A 20,791-nucleotide genomic window follows, 5' to 3' on the forward strand; every position below is an offset into this window, starting at 1 on the left:
ACAATAAACGAATAATGAAAGTGAAGCTATAATGAGACCTGTGCTGACACAAGCAACTAACATAGACAATCACCCACAAACAAACAGTGAAACCCAGGCTACCTAAGTATGATTCTCCATCAGAGACAACTAATGACACCTGCCTCTGATTGAGAACCATACTAGGCCGAAACATAGAAATCCCAAAATCATAGAAAAACAAACATAGACTGCCCACCTCAACTCACGCCCTGACCATACTAAACAACGACAAAACAAAGGAAATAAAGGTCAGAACATCACACCACAATCAACAGCTTGATCAGCTCTAGGAGATGTGTTGCACTGCATGAGACAATGGTTGTCACGCCCGATACTGACTGGTTTCTGTTCCACGCGCCTATATTTTTTAAAGCATCTGTATTCCCAGTCATTAGAAATTCATAGATTAGGGCCGAATGAATTTATTTAAATTGACCGATTTCAAAGTAAAATCTTTGAAATTGTTACATGTTGCGTTTATATTTTTGTCAGTGTATTATCATACTCGTCCGCTTGTTTCAGTTGGCTGAATGCCCCTATCCCTGTTTCCACGCCTCTCATCTACCAAATGGAGGTGAGGCCGCACACTTGGGAAGGAATTGAATGGGCCCTGAGCCTGCATGCTGTAAAGGCTCTGATAAAACGGCAAGGGGCTTTTGGCGAGTGGGTGAAAGTGGAGAGCGGTTGAGGACTATTGAGCGGAGACTGAATAGAGCGGTGCACTTTAGCAATGCTTAACAGGAATCCAGCCTTGAGAACAATGTGAGACCACATTGCCAGTATATAGCCTAAGAGGGATGCAAAGAACTGTAATAATATATACAGTAGCCCTCACCTTTTTAAAGGGGAAATCTGCGATTGCTACATAGTTTTTAACTTTCAATTACGGACATATAAGCCATTGATTATTAACACATATAACTTATAAATGCCTCATTAGCTAAGTTCAGCTGTCAGACCTCATCAGAACCCAAAATATAAGCTTGATTTACTCAATTGTGTGTAAACAATGTGATTGTAGACAAACACTATCATTTTGATCTCATGGATGGTCAGTCCTTGCATCCATAGCCCCATGCATTCACTTTAGGGTGGTTACATTTCTCTAGCCGTTGCTGTTGTTTGAACTGCAGATTGCCCCTATAATACTTTATTATCTTGGAATCTCAATAAAACTGCACTTTTGATTAGTCTCAATCACGATTTTACATCATCTTAGCTCAACACAGATACATGCCTCAGACATGAATGCAAATTAATATATATATTGGCATTGCTGTAAAAGGAGCCTGTTGGAGCAGTGAGAGAGTGGCGGGGAGCCACACGGGCAGAGCCCAGGTAATTAAGGTAACAGTTGTACTCTGTTCCGCTCCACCACACTTCCTCCCTAATTGTTCTCTGCTTTAAAGGGTGACCTGTGGACAGGAAAATGGACATACCAGTCAACACCGCCACTTTAGCAGTCAGGAAGTTTTCTGCCTCTCCAGCCCTCACAAACCACCCCGGGTGTGCGTGTGTGTTTATATTTGTGTGTGTGTGTGTGTGTTTGAGTTGCACTCCAGAATCCCTCATTTAACTGAGATAGCAAACTTCAAATGATGGGGGTTTATAATGTCACAGGATGTGAACAGGATGCTTTTTGCCATGGGGTGGAAGTGCAGGGCTATTGTACTAAAGGTCGGAACAACTCATTTGTGATTGCTTATATAAGTGGGGCTGGATTTTTCCTGCCTGCTCTGTGCACTCATGGATAGACCCACACAATTCAATGTTTGGTTTGATGAAAGTGTAGGCTACAGAGATATATTGAGTTGTTAAGAACATGTACTGTAGTCTAGTCTGTAAAATGACTCAAAGGAACTCAAACAAATCCAGGTCCCATGCTCCATGAGAAAACTTAGTGAACTTGTGTGTTCTTCTATTGCACTGAAACGACATGAAAACATCGGATTCCATCGGCCTTCCGCTTTGACCTGTCCTACACACTTAAACACCATTCGACCTCATCCTGACTGTACCCTCAGTTCCACTTAGCTAGAAGGCATCACAATCTCTCAGTCTCTCGAACAAAGATGGACAACGTCCCACCACTGTATCCGTGTTTTTTGTATGACAATTGTGAGTGGGAATTGCTGGACATTGTAGTACCTGTCAGGGTACAATGGCTGTCGTGAAGTAGAGGGGAATTTTCGAGGCCTTGGTGATTATAGGGGCGGCAGGTAGTCTTGATGTCATTCAGTTGTACAGATGAACAGATATCCCCCTTTCCCTACCTGGGGTGGAATCAGCTCACCCATGGCATAGCAAAGCAATCCTCTCAGTTGCCCTTTCTCAGTGTGTGCCAAACACTGCCGACCGCCATGTACCCTGATGAATGAGACTTGAGTCAATGCTAGCCCCCTACTATCCCTCCATCCCTTACTCACTCCCTCATTCACTCCCTCCTTCCCTCTCTTTCATTTGGGGTAGATAGCTGGAGGAGGAAGAGGGGAAGAAAGGGTATAAATAACAACGACAACACTGAGTCATTATTTGTCAAGATCAAGGGCAACTCAGGAGATGCCTTCATTGGCTTAACGGCAAAAGCAAAGTTTTAACTCAGGCTTCACATATGTCACTATTGTTTTGTCTGCTAACCTAGGGAGTTCCCCCTGTTGGATTTTCTAGACTGAAATTAGCAATCTTCTTAGAGCTGATTTCCGAATGAACCCTGATTAGCCGTAGATTAGCCCTAATCGGGCCCATTCAGATCTGGGGATTTGGGCTTTTGTTGTTCAGCATTATTCTCAATCAGTTCCACTACTGTGAGGCCTTGATCTAAGCATGCATAATAGGTCTGTATTACACAAAGTTGTCAAGTTACTGTGTTTTGTGTTCTGTGGAGAATAGTAGTATGTGATGGATGAAAAAGTAGATTTACCGGTATTTATATTGATCACTGTGTAGTTTACCACAACTGCAATACATGGAGCTTGCTGGTCTCCTTTTCCCAGACTCATATTATAACATCACTCATATCATAAAGTAGACGTCATCAAAAACTTGTACTGTATCTCCAAACAATAAAGTATTCAGGAATTACATAAATGCTTTTCTGGATGATGCCATCGATAAGATTCGAGGGGCTTCTTAACAACCAGTTCAAACGGTTCAAGAGCTCTGCAGCCAAATGCCAGTTGTTTGTGCACTTAGCTTTGGTTTATCCAGATTACACTACAGGCTTTTCATCTTGTAAAATCAGACAAAACCGTTTAAATTTCAAGTCCCACCCAGATGCACCCAAACAACAAAAATGGAATGGCGGTTTTGTCTCACACCATCTTGAATGATTTAGATGTTATTAGCTAACCTAGGGGAAATAGAATGACCTTGAGGCTAAAGAGCTTTGTTTGAGCAATCTGTTTGTCATTCACTCATGCATGGTATATCAACTTAACCATGATACTCGGAACAAGTGGATGATACTGCTGTGATAGCCCACCGGACATCCATGGGGGGGGTTAGTGGAGATTTATCAAAGTGCTAAACAACTACTGTGCTAAACAAGGTACATCAATAGGAGTTCAGGTTTTCTTTTCCCTCATGTGACTCAATGCCATCCAACATCGGCTCATCCTGTGCAATCAATTATGGGATCCCTAAGCAGTGAGGCAGTCAGTGCCTCTTAATTTGCCAATGGTTGGATATGAGGATATGTTCACAAAGTCTAACCCCTGTTCCTCTCTTTCTCCTTCAGACCCAGTCCACGGGCCTCAGAATGTCAATGTGGTGGACATTCGGGCCCGCCAGCTCACCCTGCAGTGGGAGACATTTGGCTACGCCGTGACGCGCTGCCACAGCTACAACCTGACAGTGCAGTACCAGTATGTGTTCAACCAGCAGGAGTTTGCCGCCGAGGAATTGATCCAGACTTCATCCCACTTCACCCTGCGTGGCCTGAGGCCCTTCGTCACTGTACGCCTTCGCCTGGTCCTCGCCAACCCAGAGGGAAGCAAGGAGAGCGAGGAGATCGTCAAGCAGACAGAGGAGGATGGTGTGTGTCAGAGTATTTGTTCCTTTAGTGGTTTTGTCTTGGTTCCACTGTCTTGTCCTGTTCCTAGTTCAAATACACGCACGGGGTTTAACTGTAGACCTGCTCTCTGTACACATAGGGATACTAGCCCAAAGATAGTAAAATGTTGTCTTTTGAAGTATCGCATGGTTTTGGATAAATTGCTTTCTACTAGCCCGGCTGGGGACGGTGCCTAAATTCCATCTCTGCACATGCCAAAAATATGACACAAAAAATACACATTTGTCAATGAGAGAGATATTTCTATGCATACTATTGTGTCTTTATACCAAAATCTTGCCTTTAAAAATAGATCACGATAGCTTACTTCTTGGAATAGACTCCTTGATAGCTACAGATAGTTGACAATATTGTTGTTGCTTCATACATGTATTCAAACAGACAATGCTTTGCCGTAAAGGCACTAGCTTGATAGAACTGCAAGTTGATAGAAACATTGTAAGACCTTAATTGATCCACTAATTAATGTGTTGGACGAGAGGGATTTACTCCAGACATCCCCGTCATTCACAGGAGAAAGGTTTTGCGGAAGGAGATCGGGTGCCTTGTGAGGATCCAGCAACGAGTGGCTAATCTGCCTTTGCCATCTGTACTATTGGCCAACGTACAATCACTTGATAATAAAGTGGACAAACTACACGTATATCCCACAATGGGACATAAGAAAACTGTAATATCTTATGTTTCACCGAGTCGTGGTTGAACGACGACATGAATAACATACAGCTGGCGGGTTATACACTCTAACGGCAGGATTGAACAGCAGCCTCTGGTAAGAAAAGGGGTGGCGGTCTATGTATATTTGTAAACAGCTGGTGCGAAATATCTAAGGAAGTCTCTAGGTTTTGCTCACCTGAGGTAGAGTATCTCATGATAAGCTGTAGACCTCACTATCTACCTAGCTAGAGAGTTTTCATCTATATTCTTCGTAGTAGTTTATTTACCACCACAAACCGATGCTGGCACTAAGACCGCACTCAATGAGCTGTAAGCAAACAGGAAAATGCTCATCCAGTGCCCGGGAACTTTAGTGCAAGGAAACTTAACCTTTCTGGCGCAAGCGTTCCGCTAGTGACCCACCTCGACAACATCCTGTGAAATTGCGGAGCGCAAAATTCAAATGACAGAAATAGAACTATTTAACATTTCGAAAATACAAGTGTCATACATCAAAATAAAGCTTAACTTCTTGTTAATCCAAGCGCTGTGTCAGATTTAAAAAAGGCTTTACGGTGGAAGCACACTATGCGATTATCTGAGGACAGAGCCCCGCATGATAAAACATTTTTCAACCAGGCAGGTGCGCCACGAAAGTCAGAAATAGCGATATAATAAATGCCTTACCTTTTGAAGATCTTCTGTTGTCACTCCAAAAGGTCCCAGCTACATCACAAATGGTCCTTTTGTTCGATAATGTCCTTCTTTATATCACCAAAAACTCAGTTTAGCTGGCGCGCTTCATTCAATAATCAACCTTTTTCCCTCCTTCAAAATACATAAAAAATGAATCCCAAACGTTACCAATAAACTTCTCCAAACAAGTCAAACAATGTTTATAATAAAACCTCCGGTACCCTAATATGTAAATAAACTATAAAATTTAAGACGGAGAATCGTTATTGTCTTTACCGGAGATAAACAACAAAGAAATCCATCTATGCGCATGGAAACACTACAACCAAAATGGGAGCCACTTAGAAAAACTACAAATTCTAGCAAATTATTCCATAAACAAGCCTGAAACTCTTTCTAAAGACTGATGACAGTGGAAAACCTTTCTAGTGGAAAACCTAAGAACTGCAATCTGAGAGGTTTTTGCCTCATAATAAACATGACAGCCATTGGAAACAGTGATAGGCTGACATTTCTTCCTAGGGTTTTAGCCTGCTCTATCAGTTCTGTTATACTCACAGACATTATATTAACAGTTTTAGAAACTTTGGAGTGTTTTCTATCCAAATCTACCAATTATATGCATATCCTATCTTCCGGGCCTGAGTAACAGGCAGTTTACTTTGGGCATGCTTTTTATCCAGACGTCAAATTTACAACCCCTAGCCCAAAGAAGTTAAATTTGTTTTACCTCATTTCTACCAGCATGTTAAATGTGCAACCAGAGGGGGAAAAAAACTCTAGACCTCCTTTAATCCACACACAGAGACTCACACACACAAAGCTCTCCCTCGCCCTCCATTTGCCAAATCTGACCATAATTCTATCCTCCTGATGCCTGCATACAAGCAAAATCTAAGCAGGAAGCACCAGTGACTCAGTCAATACAAAAGTGGTCAGGTGAAGCAGATGCTAAGCTTCAGGACTGTGTTGCTAGCACAGAGTGGAATATGTTCCGGGAATCTTCTGATGGCATTGAGGACATCAGTCGCTGGCTTCATCAATAAGTGCATCGATGACATCGTCCCCACAGTGACTGTACGTACATACCAGAAGCCATGGATTACAGGCAACATCCGCACTGAGCTAATGGGTAGTGCTGCCGTTTTCAAGGACTGTGACTCGGAAGCTTATAAGAAATCCCGTTGTGCCCTCCAATGAACCATTAAACAGGCAAATTGTCAATACAGGACTAAGATTGAATCGTACTACACCGGCTCCGAAGCTCTTCGGATGTGGCAAGACTTGCAAACTATTACAGACTACAAAGGGAAGCACAGCCGAGAGTTGCCCAGTGTCACAAGCCTACTGGACGAGCTAAATGACTTCTATACTCACTTCAAGGTAAGTAACACTGGAACATGCATGAGAGCATCAGCTGTTCCGAACAACTGTGTGATCACGCTCTCCGCAGTCAATGTTAGACCTTTAAACAGGTAAACATTCAGGTCAACAGACGTGTACTCCGAGCATGCGCTGACCAACTGGCAAGTGTCTTCACTGACATTTTCAACCTCTCCCTGTCTAAGTTTGTAATAACAACATGATTCAAGCAGACCACCATAGTCCCTGTGCCCAAGAACACTAAGGTAACCTGCCTAAATGACTACCGACCCGTAGCACTCACGTCTGTTGCCATGAAGTGCTCACATCAACACCATAATCCCAGAAACCCTAGATCCACTCCAATTTGCATACCGGCCCAACAGATCCACAGATGATGCAATCTCTATTGCACTCCACACTACCCTTTCACACCTGGACAAAAGTAACACCTATGTGAGAATGCTATTCATTGACTACAGCTCAGTGTTCAACACCATGAGTGCCCTCAAAGCTCATCACTAAGCTAAGAACTCTGGGACTAAACACCTCCCTCTGCAACTGGATCCTGGACTTCCTGATGGGCCGCGCCCAGGTGGTAAGGGTAGGCAACAACACATCCGCCACGCTGATCCTCAACACGGGGGCCCCTCAGGGGTGCGTGCTCAGTCTCCTCCTGTACTCCCTGTTCACTTATGACTGCATGGCCAGGCATCCCTGACAATGATGAGACAACCTATAGGGATGAGGTCGGAGACCTGACCATGTGGTGCAAAGACAACAACCTCAATGTGATCAAGACAAAGGAGATGATTGTGGCCTACAGAAAAATTAGGACTGAGCACGCCCCAGCAGGCTGAGAGCATCAAGTTCAAGTTCCACACCAACAAGCTAACATGGTGCAAGCACACCAAGACAGTCATGACGAGGGCATGACAAAACCTACTCCCCCTCAGGAGACTGAAAATATTTGTCATGGGTCCTCAGATCCTCAAAAGGTTTAATAGCTGCACCATCGTGAGCATCCTGAGTGGTTGCATCACTGCCTGGTATGGCAACTGATTGGCCTCGAACCGCAAGGCACTACAGTGGGTAGGGCATACGGCCCAGTACATCACTGGGGCTAAGCTTCCTGCCACCCATGACCTCTATACAAGGCGGTGTCAGAGGAAGACCCTAAAAATGGTCAACAATTCCAGCCACCCTAGTCATAGACTGTTCTCTCTGCTACAGTACGGCCAGTGGTACTGGAGCGCCAAGTCTAGGTCAAAGAGGCTTCTAATCAGCTTCTACCCCCAAGCCATAAGACTCCTGAACAGCTAATCAAGTGGCTACCCAGACTATTTGCATTGTCCCCCCCCCCACACTTTTACGCTGCTGCTAACTATCTGTTATTATCTATGCATAGTCATTTTAATAACTCTACCTACACGTACATATTACCTCAATTACCTCGACTAACCGGTGACCCACACATTGACTCTGTACCTTTACCCACTGTATATATCCTCTGAATTGTTATTTTGCTGCTGCTATTTACTTATTTGTTAATTTTATTTCTTATTTTTTTAGGTATTTTTCTTTCAAGCCCTTAACCAACAATGCAGTTTTAAGTAAGCATTTCACTGTAAGGTTGTTGTATTCGGCGCTTGTGACAAATACGATTTGATTTTGATTTGATCATTAAAACCACAATAATGATTGGCTTCACTTCTAATAACGGTATAATGAATGCTGATTACAGCCTGTTATCAAAAGTGTTCAAAACACAATATGACTACAGCGGAAATTAATAAGCACAAATGAAAACATTGTATTTGTGTTATTGGATGTAACGTATAACATAAAAATGTGGAGACCTTGCCATTATCCCTGCACTATGATATCCTCATTCCATAAAGACTGTGGTTATCTTTTCATTTAACACAGCCCAAACCTCCCACGAGGTCTCAAACTAGTTGAGAGTAGCAACGTCTCAGAAAATGTGTAAATCGTTTTTTTTTCATGAACAATCTGTAATCTCTCGGTTGTAATTTTGTAATTAGTGCACATTAACTGTTCTCAGCAGTGCTAATTGCACTTCTATGGTAATGACTTTTGCTTTAAAGCAGTATGCGTCATCTCGCGAATATGCTTTGAATTTTAAATGTTCCTTTTTCCCCTCGCTGTTGAAATGGAAGTATTTTTACAGCCACAATGGAGGTTCTAATTAAGGTAGAAATGACACTGAATCCCATTAATTTAAGCTCCCAGTTTAACAGAAGAAGATTAGATTTGGGAGTTTAGTGGTTAGATTTAAGTCACCCGATACATTTTTCTATTTTCTTTAGGTCACACGTGTACACCTTCTCAGTGTATTTTACTGTAATGCCAATGTACTTTTATAGTTTTTTGTCAACAATGATCAATACATATATTGTTGATCCTAGTCTTAGAGCAATATAGTATTATTCACGCAACACAGTACTTTCTAGCACATTTTGTAATATTACATTTACTCTTAATTTCATGGACTGCCATGTTAACCCTTTGTTCATGGACAGTGTAAGGATCATAAGCATCCACCTCTTTGTTTGGCCAGTAAGGCTGCTTCACCAGGTTAGACCTTTAGACCTTTGTTGCATGGGGGGTTGGTGGCGGGGTGTGTGGGTTTGTCCGTGTCCATATCCACTTGTTGTCCACTGATCCTGCCATTCGTAATCAAATTGGAAAGCAATGATGCCAGGGCTTAGCGTCATATGGTCGATGAAGCATTGGATGTACTTGGCCCAAAGACATTTGTCATCCCCATTCAGCCTCCAAACCCCCACCCAACACAAATAACCATGTTTATTCCACCAAAGAGACGTTTTTACCGTAACACTGATATTGTCAAGGAAAGTTTCTCGACATGTCAGAATTCTTTGTTAGCTCTAATTCTTAAAAAAAAAACAAGCGTGAGGATTGTTCTCAATTTCTCATTTGGCATGTGTTTTGTCTTGAGCGCACCCTGGATGGTTAAATCATCTATTATTAGAAAATCAGTGAGGTCCCTGAGGAGATTTAAAATAGTGAGGATTGAATAATCCTTTTACTGGAGATTTATCTGACTTTAGAGAGACAGCTTTTATGGAGCACAGCATGAAAAACACAATACTGCTTTTTGTTGTTTTTCTTGGCATGCGCTATCTTTAAAAAAAAAATCTGTAAAATCTTTTCAAATAGGTTGATTTCTATTTGTGAACTTTCTACAATGGACATAGAAAAATAAATAATAAATAGCATTTCAATTTACACTCGGTAACTGAATGTTAAACAGTGTAAACAATAGGCAACCAAGGTCAAATACATCAACAAATGTATCTGAAAATATTGATTACACACTTCCAATTTAAGCACAAAATGACTCATTTTGTTTACAACATACATTTCTTGACCATAATGTGAAAAACAAGCCCTTGAACAAAACAGCAAAAAATGCTCATCTCCTTTTAATCTCAAGCTCCCATTTGCTGTGTTACATCATTGCTTCTCCGCTTTAGCAAACCATTGTTTTTCAGTTAAGGGTATGTTTGTATGCCAACTTTAAATAGCGATTCTTCCCTTTAGGGTCGGAAACATACACTAGATCCATCAAGCATTCATTTATTCAGTTGTTAATGCCCAATAAAATGGAAAATTAAAAGCATACAAAAAGTATGTAATATGTTATTTCCTAAAGTTTAGCATACTTATCATACTTATCCCATTCAACACAATTGAACAAGTCTGTTGATGGAAAAAAATAAGCAATGTGTAAAAACAAAAAGAAAACTAACGTAATCTCTATTTTAAAGTAATTAGATCTCGATCAGTTATATCGTTTCAAGGGAAAACGGGAGCGCGGTCTAAGGCACTAACGTGTGTATATACAGAGTACCAGTCTAAAGTTTGGACACACCTACTCATTCAAGGGTTTTTGTTTATTTGTACTATTTTCTACACTATAGAATAATAGTGAAGACATGAAAACTATGAAATAACACATATGGAATCTTGTAGTAGCCAAAAAAGTGTTACAAAATATAGTTTATATTTGAGATTCTTCAAAGTAGCCACCCTTTGCCTTGATGACAGTTTTTCACACTCTTGGCATTCTCTCAACCAGCTTCATGAGGTAGTCATCTGGAATCCATTTCAATTAGCAGGTGTGCCTTGTTAAAAGTTAGAAGAAATTGTGGAATTTCTTTCCTTAATGCGTTTGAGCATCAGTTGTGTTGTGACAAGGGTGGTATACAGAATATAGCTCTATTTGGTAAAAGACCAAGTCCATATTATGCCAAGAAAAGCTCAAATACTGTAAGCAAAGAGAAATGACAGTCCATCATTACTTTAAGACATGAAGGTCAGTCAATCCGGAGAATTTCAAGAACTTTGAAAGTTACTTCAAGTGCAGTCGCAAAAACCATCAAGCGCTATGATGAAACTGTCTCTCATGAAGACCATCATAGGAAAGGAAGACCCAGAGATATCTCTGCTGCAATGACAGGTGTGTCCTGTTACTAATTATGATTTCCCTTTAAGAGAGGTGTATTTTCTGTTTCCCTTTGCAGTAGCTTGGTTTTTGTTCCCTGTGTATTTGTCCCAGAGTGTGTTTACTAGTCCTATTGTTTGTTGTTTTTCCAGTATCGCTATTATCCTTATGTTCTCGTTTTTGAAGTAAAGTTTTTATGTTCATCCCAAATCTTTCATTCCTCATCTGGTCCATTTTCTACACCTGGGTTCATCCTCAGCCCCTCGCATTTTGTTTCCAACCGCTGTGTGTTTGTCAGACGCAGAGTAGGTGAAAGGATGATATCCACATGTGTGGTTCCCACTGTGAAGCATGGAGGAGGCGGTGTGATGGTGCTTTTCTGGTGACACTGTCTGTGATTTATTTAGAATTCAAAACACACATGCTACCACAGCATTCTGCAGCGATACGTCATCACATCTGGTTTGTGCTTAGTGGGACTATCATTTGTTTTTCAACCAGACAATGACCCTACACACCTCCAGGCTGTGTAAGGGCTATTTGACCAAGAAGGAGAGTGATGGAGTGCTGCATCAGATGACCTGGCCTTCACATTCAGCCGACCTCAACCCAAATTGAGATACTTTTGGATGTGTTGGACCGCAGGGTGAAGGAAAAGCAGCCAACAAGTGCTCAGGATATGTGGAAACTCCTTCAAGACTGTTGGAAAAGCATTCCAGGTGAAGCTGGTTGAGAGAATGCCAAGCATGTGCAAAGCTATCATCAAGATAAAAGGTGGCTATTTGAAGAATCTCAAATATATATTTTTTTATTTAACAATTTTTGGTTACGACGTGATTCCACATGTCTTATTTCATAGTTTTTATGTCTTAACTATCATTTTTATACTGTAGAAAATAGTAAAAATAAAGACAAACCCTTGAATGAGTAGATGTTCTAAAACTTTTTACCGGTATTGTGTGTATGTGTGTGTATATAAACTGCTCAAAAAAATAAAAGGAACACTAAAATAACACATCCTAGATCTGAATGAATGAAATATTCTTATTAAATACATTTTTAGTTGAATGTGCTGACAACAAAATCACAAAAAATATCAATGGAAATCAAATGTATCAACCCATGGAGGTCTGGATTTGGAGTGACACTCAAAATTAAAGTGGAAAACCACAGTACAGGCTGATCCAACTTTGATGTAATGTCCTTAAAACAAGTCAAAATGAGGCTCAGTAGTGTGTGTGGCCTCCACGGCCTGTATGACCTCCCTACAATGCCTGGGCATGCTCCAGATGAGGTGGCGGATGGTCTCCTGAGGGATCTCCTCCTAGACCTGGACTAAAGCATCCGCCAACTCCTGGACAGTCTGAGGTGAAACGTGGCGTTGGTGGATGGAGCGAGACATGATGTCCCAGATGTGCTCAATTGGATTCAGGTCTGGGGAACGGGCGGGCCAGTCCATAGCATCAATGCCTTCCTCTTGCAGGAACTGTTGACACACTCCAGCCACATGAGGTCTAGCATTGTCTTGCATTAGGAGGAACCCAGGGCCAACCGCACCAGCATATGGTCTCACAAGGGGTCTGAGGATCTCATCTCGGTATCTAATGGCAGTCAGGCTACCGCTGGCGAGCACATGGAGGGCTGTGTGGCCCCCCAAAGAAATGCCACCCCACACCATGACTGACCCACCTCCAAATGCTGGAGGATGTTGCAGGCAGCAGAACGTTCTCCACGGCGTCTCCAGACTCTGTCACGTTTGTCACATGCTCAGTGTGAACCTGCTTTCATCTGTGAAGAGCACAGGGCGCCAGTGGCGAATTTGCCAATCTTGGTGTTCTCTGACAAATGCCAAACGTCTTGCACAGTGTTGGGCTGTAAGCACAACCCCCACCTGTGGACGTCGGGCCCTCATTACCACCCTCATGGAGTCTGTTTCTGACCGTTTGAGCCGACACATGCACGTTTGTGGCCTGCTGGAGGTCATTTTGCAGGGCTCTGGCAGTTCTCCTCCTGCTTCTCCTTGCACAAAGGCGGAGGTAGCGGTCCTGCTGCAGGGTTGTTGCCCTCCTACGGCCTCCTCCACATCTTCTGATGTACTGACCTGTCTCCTGGTAGCATCTCCATGCTCTGGACAATACACTGACAGACACAGCAAACCTTCTTGCCACGGCTCGCATTGATCTGCCATCCTGGATGAGCTGCACTACCTGAGCCACTTGTGTGGGTTGTAGACTCCGTTTCATGCTACCACTAGAGTGAAAGCACCGCCAGCATTCAAAAGTGACCAAAACATCAGCCATGTATTGTCAATCAGTGTTGCTTCCTAAGTGGACATTTTGATTTCACAGAAGTGTGATTGACTTGGAGTTACATTGTGTTGTTTAAGTGTTCCCTTTATATATATATATTTAACACACATGACAAGAACATTGTTTGCCTAATAGAGTCAGTCAATCAGGCTGGTGTCTATGTGTATCTGTGATATGGGGCTTAAGCTACTGACCCGGAAGCTAGGCTGTCTCACTCCTCCCACTCCTCCCAATCTTTTGAGGGGGAGGGTAGACAATGAGCCTGTCGTAGCAGATTGATGCAATGTCCCCACGCTCTCTGGCAGCTTTCATGGCTCGGATAAGTTCTTTGCACATCGTGCGCACAGCTTCCAAGTAGTCCTTGATAAGGAATATATTGGTTCCTCTCAAGTTCTTAGCTCGCTCAGTAACAGCCATTTTGTCCTTAAACCTTAGGAACTGGATCACTATCGGCCTGGTGATCCATCGGCAGCTTCTCAGAGATCATTTTTCTTTCTCCTCAGACTCTGCCCAGTTCTCCTGTGAAGACTCTGGTATGCCATCCACAACGATGGTATTCCTCCTCAATTGTCCCTTTAGATAATCTGTAATAATGATTGAAAGACAGTGCTGATATCATCTCGCGTGTGCTTACAGTTTGTTATCATCATGCTGCAAGAGTTTTTCAGGACATCACTTCTCCCTGGGAGAACTGCTAACTGTCTTTAAGGTCCTGGACCGATCTGGTCAGATCGTTCATTCTCATGTTAGTTGAGTCCATCGGTATAATGAGTCCAAAGCTCTTGAAGCTATTTTCCGGTTGTTGAAACAACTACCTCTACAACCCTTTTTTGTTATTTTGAAATATCATTCACCTGTGATAAACACTGTCCTCTCCCTTACTCCCACTGGCTTTAGCCTTGGATGACATGGTAGCAACTTAGTCTAATGCTGGTATTCCACCTATTTCCAGACAGGGCAGGTCGCGAGTGATTCAGGTCTAAATTAAGCCTATTGATACCACTCACTAAATTACGTAAAGTCTTACTAGCACCATTAAAGATAATGTCAGGAATTAACATGGACTGGAGACTAAGGCGTCAAACAGCCGATGCATTCACGTCACAATTGGCCGGGGGGGGGGGTGAGCACAAGAGAAATGTTATCCTCGCTACCAGCTTAATGAAACATGCCACTCAGACACTCTGTAGACAGGAAGTTAATCGAGTTTTGATGCATGTGTTACAGTGGCATATATCGTTTTGATGAAGCCTTTATTCCTGCCTCCAGCACAGACACACAGACACACACACACACAGATGGACTTATAAGATGCAGAATGGAAAGACAGATGTAATAGTGTTTCATTTTGTAAGGTAATTTGATATGCTCTCACCAGTCAAGGCAGGCTAATCAAGGCCTGTTTTAAATCACCAATCCAAAAATTATTTCAATGTTTTAACTCTGCATATGTGCACAAGGTATGGCGGCACACAACACCTGTTTATGAAAACCCTCATGTAACAAGTATGGATTGTGTGCTTTCATCTTGGTCCATTATCATATTGCATATTTAAATGATGAAGTGGACACTGTCACTTCAAAATTTCATTGGAGAATGACAAGACTAATATCTTTGAATTACATCTTGAACCAATTCTTCCAAATGGGACACAAACTACACTGAGCTCCAAAAGTATTGGGACAGTGACAGTTTGTTTTGGCTTAGTACCCCATGAATATCAACCCCCCCCCCAAAAAAAAACAACAACCCAACAACAGTATAGCATCCCCTGTTTTTGTGATGGTGAGAGATAAGCATGTCTTGGGGGTGTGATATTTGTGCGTCTAACTTTCTCACTCATCATTGACGGTTCATTCAGGACTATCCGTTATCATGGTAGCATCCACATTATTGTAGAGGTCTTTACAAACATATTAGATTCTTATTTACAATAAAAGTGACTCCAAAATGACACAATACATTATATGCCAATCATTTCTATTGGGAACAAAAAAATCTAAAACACAACCAAAGCAAACAGCAAATGCATCTAACAAGTTTGTAGAGGTACAAGCTTGGTGTAATCATTGCGTGCTAGGGATATGGGACCAAATACTAACCTTTTGTCTACTTTAATACACATACACATCTTTCCATGACATAGACTGACTAGGTGAAACCTATGATCCCTTACTGATGTCACACGTTAAACTACTTCAATCTGTGTAGTTAAAGGGGAGGAGACCGGTTAAAGAAGGATTTTTAAAGTCTTGAGACATGGAATGTGTGTGTGTGTGCCATTCAGAGGGTGAATGGGCAAGACAAAATATTTAAGTGCCTTTGAACGGGGTGTAGCAGGAGATGCCAGGTGCACCGATTTGAGTCTGCCAAGAACTGCAACGGTTTTCCACGCTCAACAGTTTTCTGTATGTATCAAGAAGGGTCCACCACTGAAAGAACATCCAGACAACTTTTCACAACTGTGGAACGCTTTTGGCACCTTGAGTCCATGCCCCGATGAATTGAGGCTGTTCGGATGGCAAAAGGGGGTGCATCTCAATATTAGGAAGCTGTTCCTAATGTTTGTACACTCAAATGTAAGTGAATTTGTCATAATACTTTTGGTCCCCTAAAATGTACAAAAAGTGCTGTCATTTTTAAATTATATAGATTACATTTCGATTGTCATTTTTTAATTTTATTTTAATCTGCACTTTAACCTCATAGTATCATCCAAAGTGCTGGAGTACAGAGCCAAAACAGCAACAAATGTGACACTGTCCCAATACTTTTGGAGCTCACTGTATTTAGTTGCATTAGAATAACACATCCTCATTAAAGCATAGCAATGTGTCAAATAGTCCAGTTCCCATCCCTCTGGCTCACCATCACTCTATCCCGCCATCTGCCCTGTTGAGGTAGCTAAAGCCGGTATCGTTCCAGACCAGCACATTTTTCTGCCCTGCCGATTATTGTGGAGTGGGAGTGTTTAATGCAAACGTGTGTTTGAAGTTGGACTAAATGGACTTTTAACAGGGCTATTACCATGAATTTTCTCCTGGCTGGAAGGTATATAACTCATTAGACTGCCATAAATGAATATCAAATCAAAGGGAGTGAGGATTAATCCCTGAGGAGGTTTCCATCGACTTCAACCGTTTGCTCCACCAGTCCTAGGGTTAAGCCACCGATGCGCTCTTCCTCCTTTAACATTTAGATGAGTTACCACTTTCAAAGAACTCACTCGATACTGTTTGTGTCCAGCACGTACACGGTGTGTGTCTGTGTCAACACGTGTGCAAAACGTAAACCGCGCTCAATGAAGTGTGAGGAGTGTGCTGAAAATGACTGACACGTTCGCATGCTCACTAAATTGTTTTCTGAAGGAGTGAATGCTGCTAGATTGGGCCTTCTTCCATCTGCTTTCTTGCCTTTGGCTGCCTGTCTGTCAAGTGCTGGAGAAATTGGAAATTGGAGTAGTGTTGTAAATAATTATTTTGCTTGGTGTGTGTGACACTCTTTGGATGATTGGAGTGTGCCGTTGTTAATGCGCTGTAACGTCTTGGATACTACGCTACATCGTTGAATGGTTAAATTGTTCTCAGACCATGGTGTTGTGCACCAAGTGGCTGATCACAGTGGTGTGCGTGTGCATGTCATGCACATACAGTATGTGTGTGTTTTTAGTGCTCAAACTTGCTCTCATACTTTGCTTGAACATTCCCTCACACCTGTGTATGTCTTTCCTTTCCTCCAGTTCCTGGCTCTGTTCCTTTGGAATCCATCCAGACCGGACCGTACGAAGAGAAGATCTTCATGCAGTGGAAGGCACCTAACGAGACCAATGGCGTCATCACGCTCTACGAGGTGAGTCTCATTGACACAGCCAACACAGGTCATCATGGCAGCTGCTAACAGGGTTATTTTCTCACTTCCTCAGCACACAGGAAATATGCTCAGAATTATATCCTCAACTTGCACAACACAACATATTTTTCTCATATTTCACACTTTGTCTTACTCATAGTTCCCAGCTCTCAATTACATTTTTTTCACAAATTAAGAAGCTTAACTTTAAGCAGGATCGGTCCTGGTCGGTCCTTGAATGGGAGACCAGATGCTGCTGGAAGTGGTTTTGGCAGGTCAGAAGGGGGCACTCTTGGTCTAATAAGATTCCAGTGCCCCAGGGCAGTAAAGGGAACATTGCCCTGCCGAGGGTGTTGCCTTTCATATGAGAAATTACATGAATTTCCTGACTCCTCACCTCTCCACCATGCTAGCTGATGTGTGGTGAGTCTTCAGGCTCAAAAATGGTTGCTGTGCATCACCCAAGTGGGTGCCATACATTGATGGTGGTAGAGGTGAGTTCCCCCTTACTTAAAGCTGTTTGAGCACCTAGGTGGAAAAGCGCTAAATAAATACAATCAATAATTATTATTATTAATCTGGCAGTCATTAAAATACATTATATACACAAAAGTATGTGGAAACCCCTTCAAATTAGTGGATTCAGCTATTTCAGCCACACCCGTTGCTGACAGGTGTATAAAATCGAGCACACAGCCATGCAATCTCTATAGACAGACATTGACAGTAGAATGGTCTTACTGAAGAGCTTAGTGACTTTCAATGTGGCACCATCATAGGATGCCAATTTTCCAACATGTTAGTTCGTCAAATTTCTTTCCTGCTAGAGCTGCCCCGGTCAACTGTTAGTGCTGTTATTGTGAAGTGGAAACCTCTAGGGAGTGATGACTCACACTTCACCATCTGGCAGCCCGACAGACAAATCTGTGTTCAGTAGATGCCAGGAGAACGCGATCTGCCCAAATGCATAGTGCCGACTGTAAAATTTGGTGGAAGCGGAATAATGGTCTGGGGCTGTTTTTTATGGTCCGGGCTAGGCCCCTTAATTCCATTAAAGGGAAATCTTAACGATTCTGTGCTTCCAACTTTTTGTCAAAATTTTGGGGAATGCACTTTCCTGTTCCAGCATGATAATGACCTCGTGCACAAGGCAAGGTCCATACCGAAATGGTTTGTTGAGATCGTTGTGGAAGAACCTCACTAATGCTCTTGTGGCTGAATGGAAGCAAGTCCCCGCAGCAATGTTCCAACATCTAGTGGTAAGCCTTCCCAGAAGAGTGGATGCTGTTATTGCAGCAAAGGCGGGACCAACTTCATATTTATACCCATGATTTTGGAATGAGATGTTTCGATGAGCAGGTGTCCATGTACTTTTGGTCATGTAGTGTACCAGCCAACCCTTCTTGTGAACTATCCACAATGGCTAACATGTGAAGCTTGTGGTCTTACCAGAGATTAGAGGGATAGTTGATTTTCAGGTGACCATTTTCAGATTTGCATGTCATTTCATTTACATTACATTTACATTTAAGTCATTTAGCAGACGCTCTTATCCAGAGCGACTTACAAATTGGTGCATTCACCTTATGACATCCAGTGGAACAGCCACTTTACAATAGTGCATCTAAATATTTTAAGGGGGGGGGTGAGAAGGATTACTTTATCCTATCCTAAGTATTCCTTAAAGAGATGGGGTTTCAGGTGTCTCCGGAAGGTGGTGATTGACTCCGCTGTCCTGGCGTCGTGAGGGAGTTTGTTCCACCATTGGGGAGCCAGAGCAGCGAACAGTTTTGACTGGGCTGAGCGGGAACTGTACTTCCTCAGTGGTAGGGAGGCGAGCAGGCCAGAGGTGGATGAACGCAGTGCCCTTATTTGGGTGTAGGGCCTGATCAGAGCCTGGAGGTACTGAGGTGCTGTTCCCCTCACAGCTCCGTAGGCAAGCACCATGGTCTTGTAGCGGATGCGAGCTTCAACTGGAAGCCAGTGGAGAGAGCGGAGGAGTGGGGTGACGTGAGAGAACTTGGGAAGGTTGAACACTACATTTACATTTACATTTAAGTCATTTAGCAGACGCTCTTATCCAGAGCGACTTACAAATTGGTGCATTCACCTTATGACATCCAGTGGGACAGTCACTTAACAATAGTGCATCTAAAACTTAGGGGGGGGTGGGGTGAGAGGGATTACTTAACCTATCCTAGGTATTCCTTAAAGAGGTGGGGTTTCAGGTGTCTCCGGAAGGTGGTGATTGACTCCGCTGTCCACTAGACGGGCTGCGGCGTTCTGGATGAGTTGTAGGGGTTTAATGGCACAGGCAGGGAGCCCAGCCAACAGTGAGTTGCAGTAATCCAGACGGGAGATGACAAGTGCCTGGATTAGGACCTGCGCCGCTTCCTGTGTGAGGCAGGGTCTGCGGATGTTGTTGTTGATGTTAGTTGAGAACGACAGGGTATTGTCCAGGATCACGCCAAGGTTCTTAGCGCTCTGGGAGGAGGACACAATGGAGTTGTCAACCGTGATGGCGAGATCATGGAACGGGCAGTCCTTCCCCGGGAGGAAGAGCAGCTCCGTCTTGCCGAATATATTTATGTTTAAATACATTATGAAATAATGTATTTCCTCTGGACCACGGTGCTGTGACATTTAGCTAGGCCTTAAAAAGGTGTCAAGGAGCTGCAGAGAAAAGGCACCATAAAGTCTTATGATGAGTGGAGTCCTTTTTGAACCATTGTTTAGAAAGGTAGACTTGTCATTCATTTCGAAGTAGACTCTGCAGTCTATGGACAGTCCACACTAATTAAGTATTGATCTGCTGTTACATTTCTTTCTATATGAGATCGTATAACTTTGTTAAAATCAAATCAAATGACCTTGGTGGTCCATTAAATGCATGTTTGTGTGAGTGAGGGGGCGAGGGACGGACAAAAGGCTCCTTCTACATTTTATTCTGTGTGTCTGAATCTGAGCCGACTTTCAATTTACAAGTAGCTTTTGTTTCCGAGCCAGCATCATTAATATGAAATTAGCCTTTTGCCGTCTCGTCCATAACAGGATTGTCCGAAAATATGAAAAAAAAAAATTAAGTCCAGTACAATGCGTTCCCATTTGGTGTAATTGCCTATAATTATCACTATTGATTGGATTAAAAGCCTCCGATGGAATCATCTGGGAGATCTGAGGATCCAAAGGACTCTTCTCTCGCTTTTAGGCCACTGGCAAATTAGATTAGGGACAATATCCTCAAATGGGAAAATAAAGGAGGCGGGAGAGGATGTGGCGAGGTGGGCAGAGGGTGGTTGAAACCTTTTTGGTGATGGTAAACACACTAATAT

The 20,791-nt window shown here is 42.7% G+C and overlaps 1 protein-coding gene across 15 annotated transcripts in view; it reads left to right on the forward strand.

Annotated features, from left to right (window-relative positions):
• ptprt (protein tyrosine phosphatase receptor type T) overlaps positions 1-20,791 on the forward strand; it is a 415,083-nt gene that overhangs the window by 239,008 nt on the left and 155,284 nt on the right. For all 15 annotated transcript variants that reach the window (XM_046310949.1, XM_046310947.1, XM_046310956.1 and 12 more), the window contains exons 8-9: positions 3,758-4,054; positions 17,350-17,459. In XM_046310949.1, the coding sequence (XP_046166905.1) occupies positions 3,758-4,054; positions 17,350-17,459 (407 nt within the window). The remainder of the gene's footprint in view (positions 1-3,757; positions 4,055-17,349; positions 17,460-20,791) is intronic.

Source organism: Oncorhynchus gorbuscha, linkage group LG18 (assembly GCF_021184085.1).
Source record: "Oncorhynchus gorbuscha isolate QuinsamMale2020 ecotype Even-year linkage group LG18, OgorEven_v1.0, whole genome shotgun sequence".
Classification (NCBI taxonomy): Eukaryota; Metazoa; Chordata; class Actinopteri; order Salmoniformes; family Salmonidae; genus Oncorhynchus; species Oncorhynchus gorbuscha.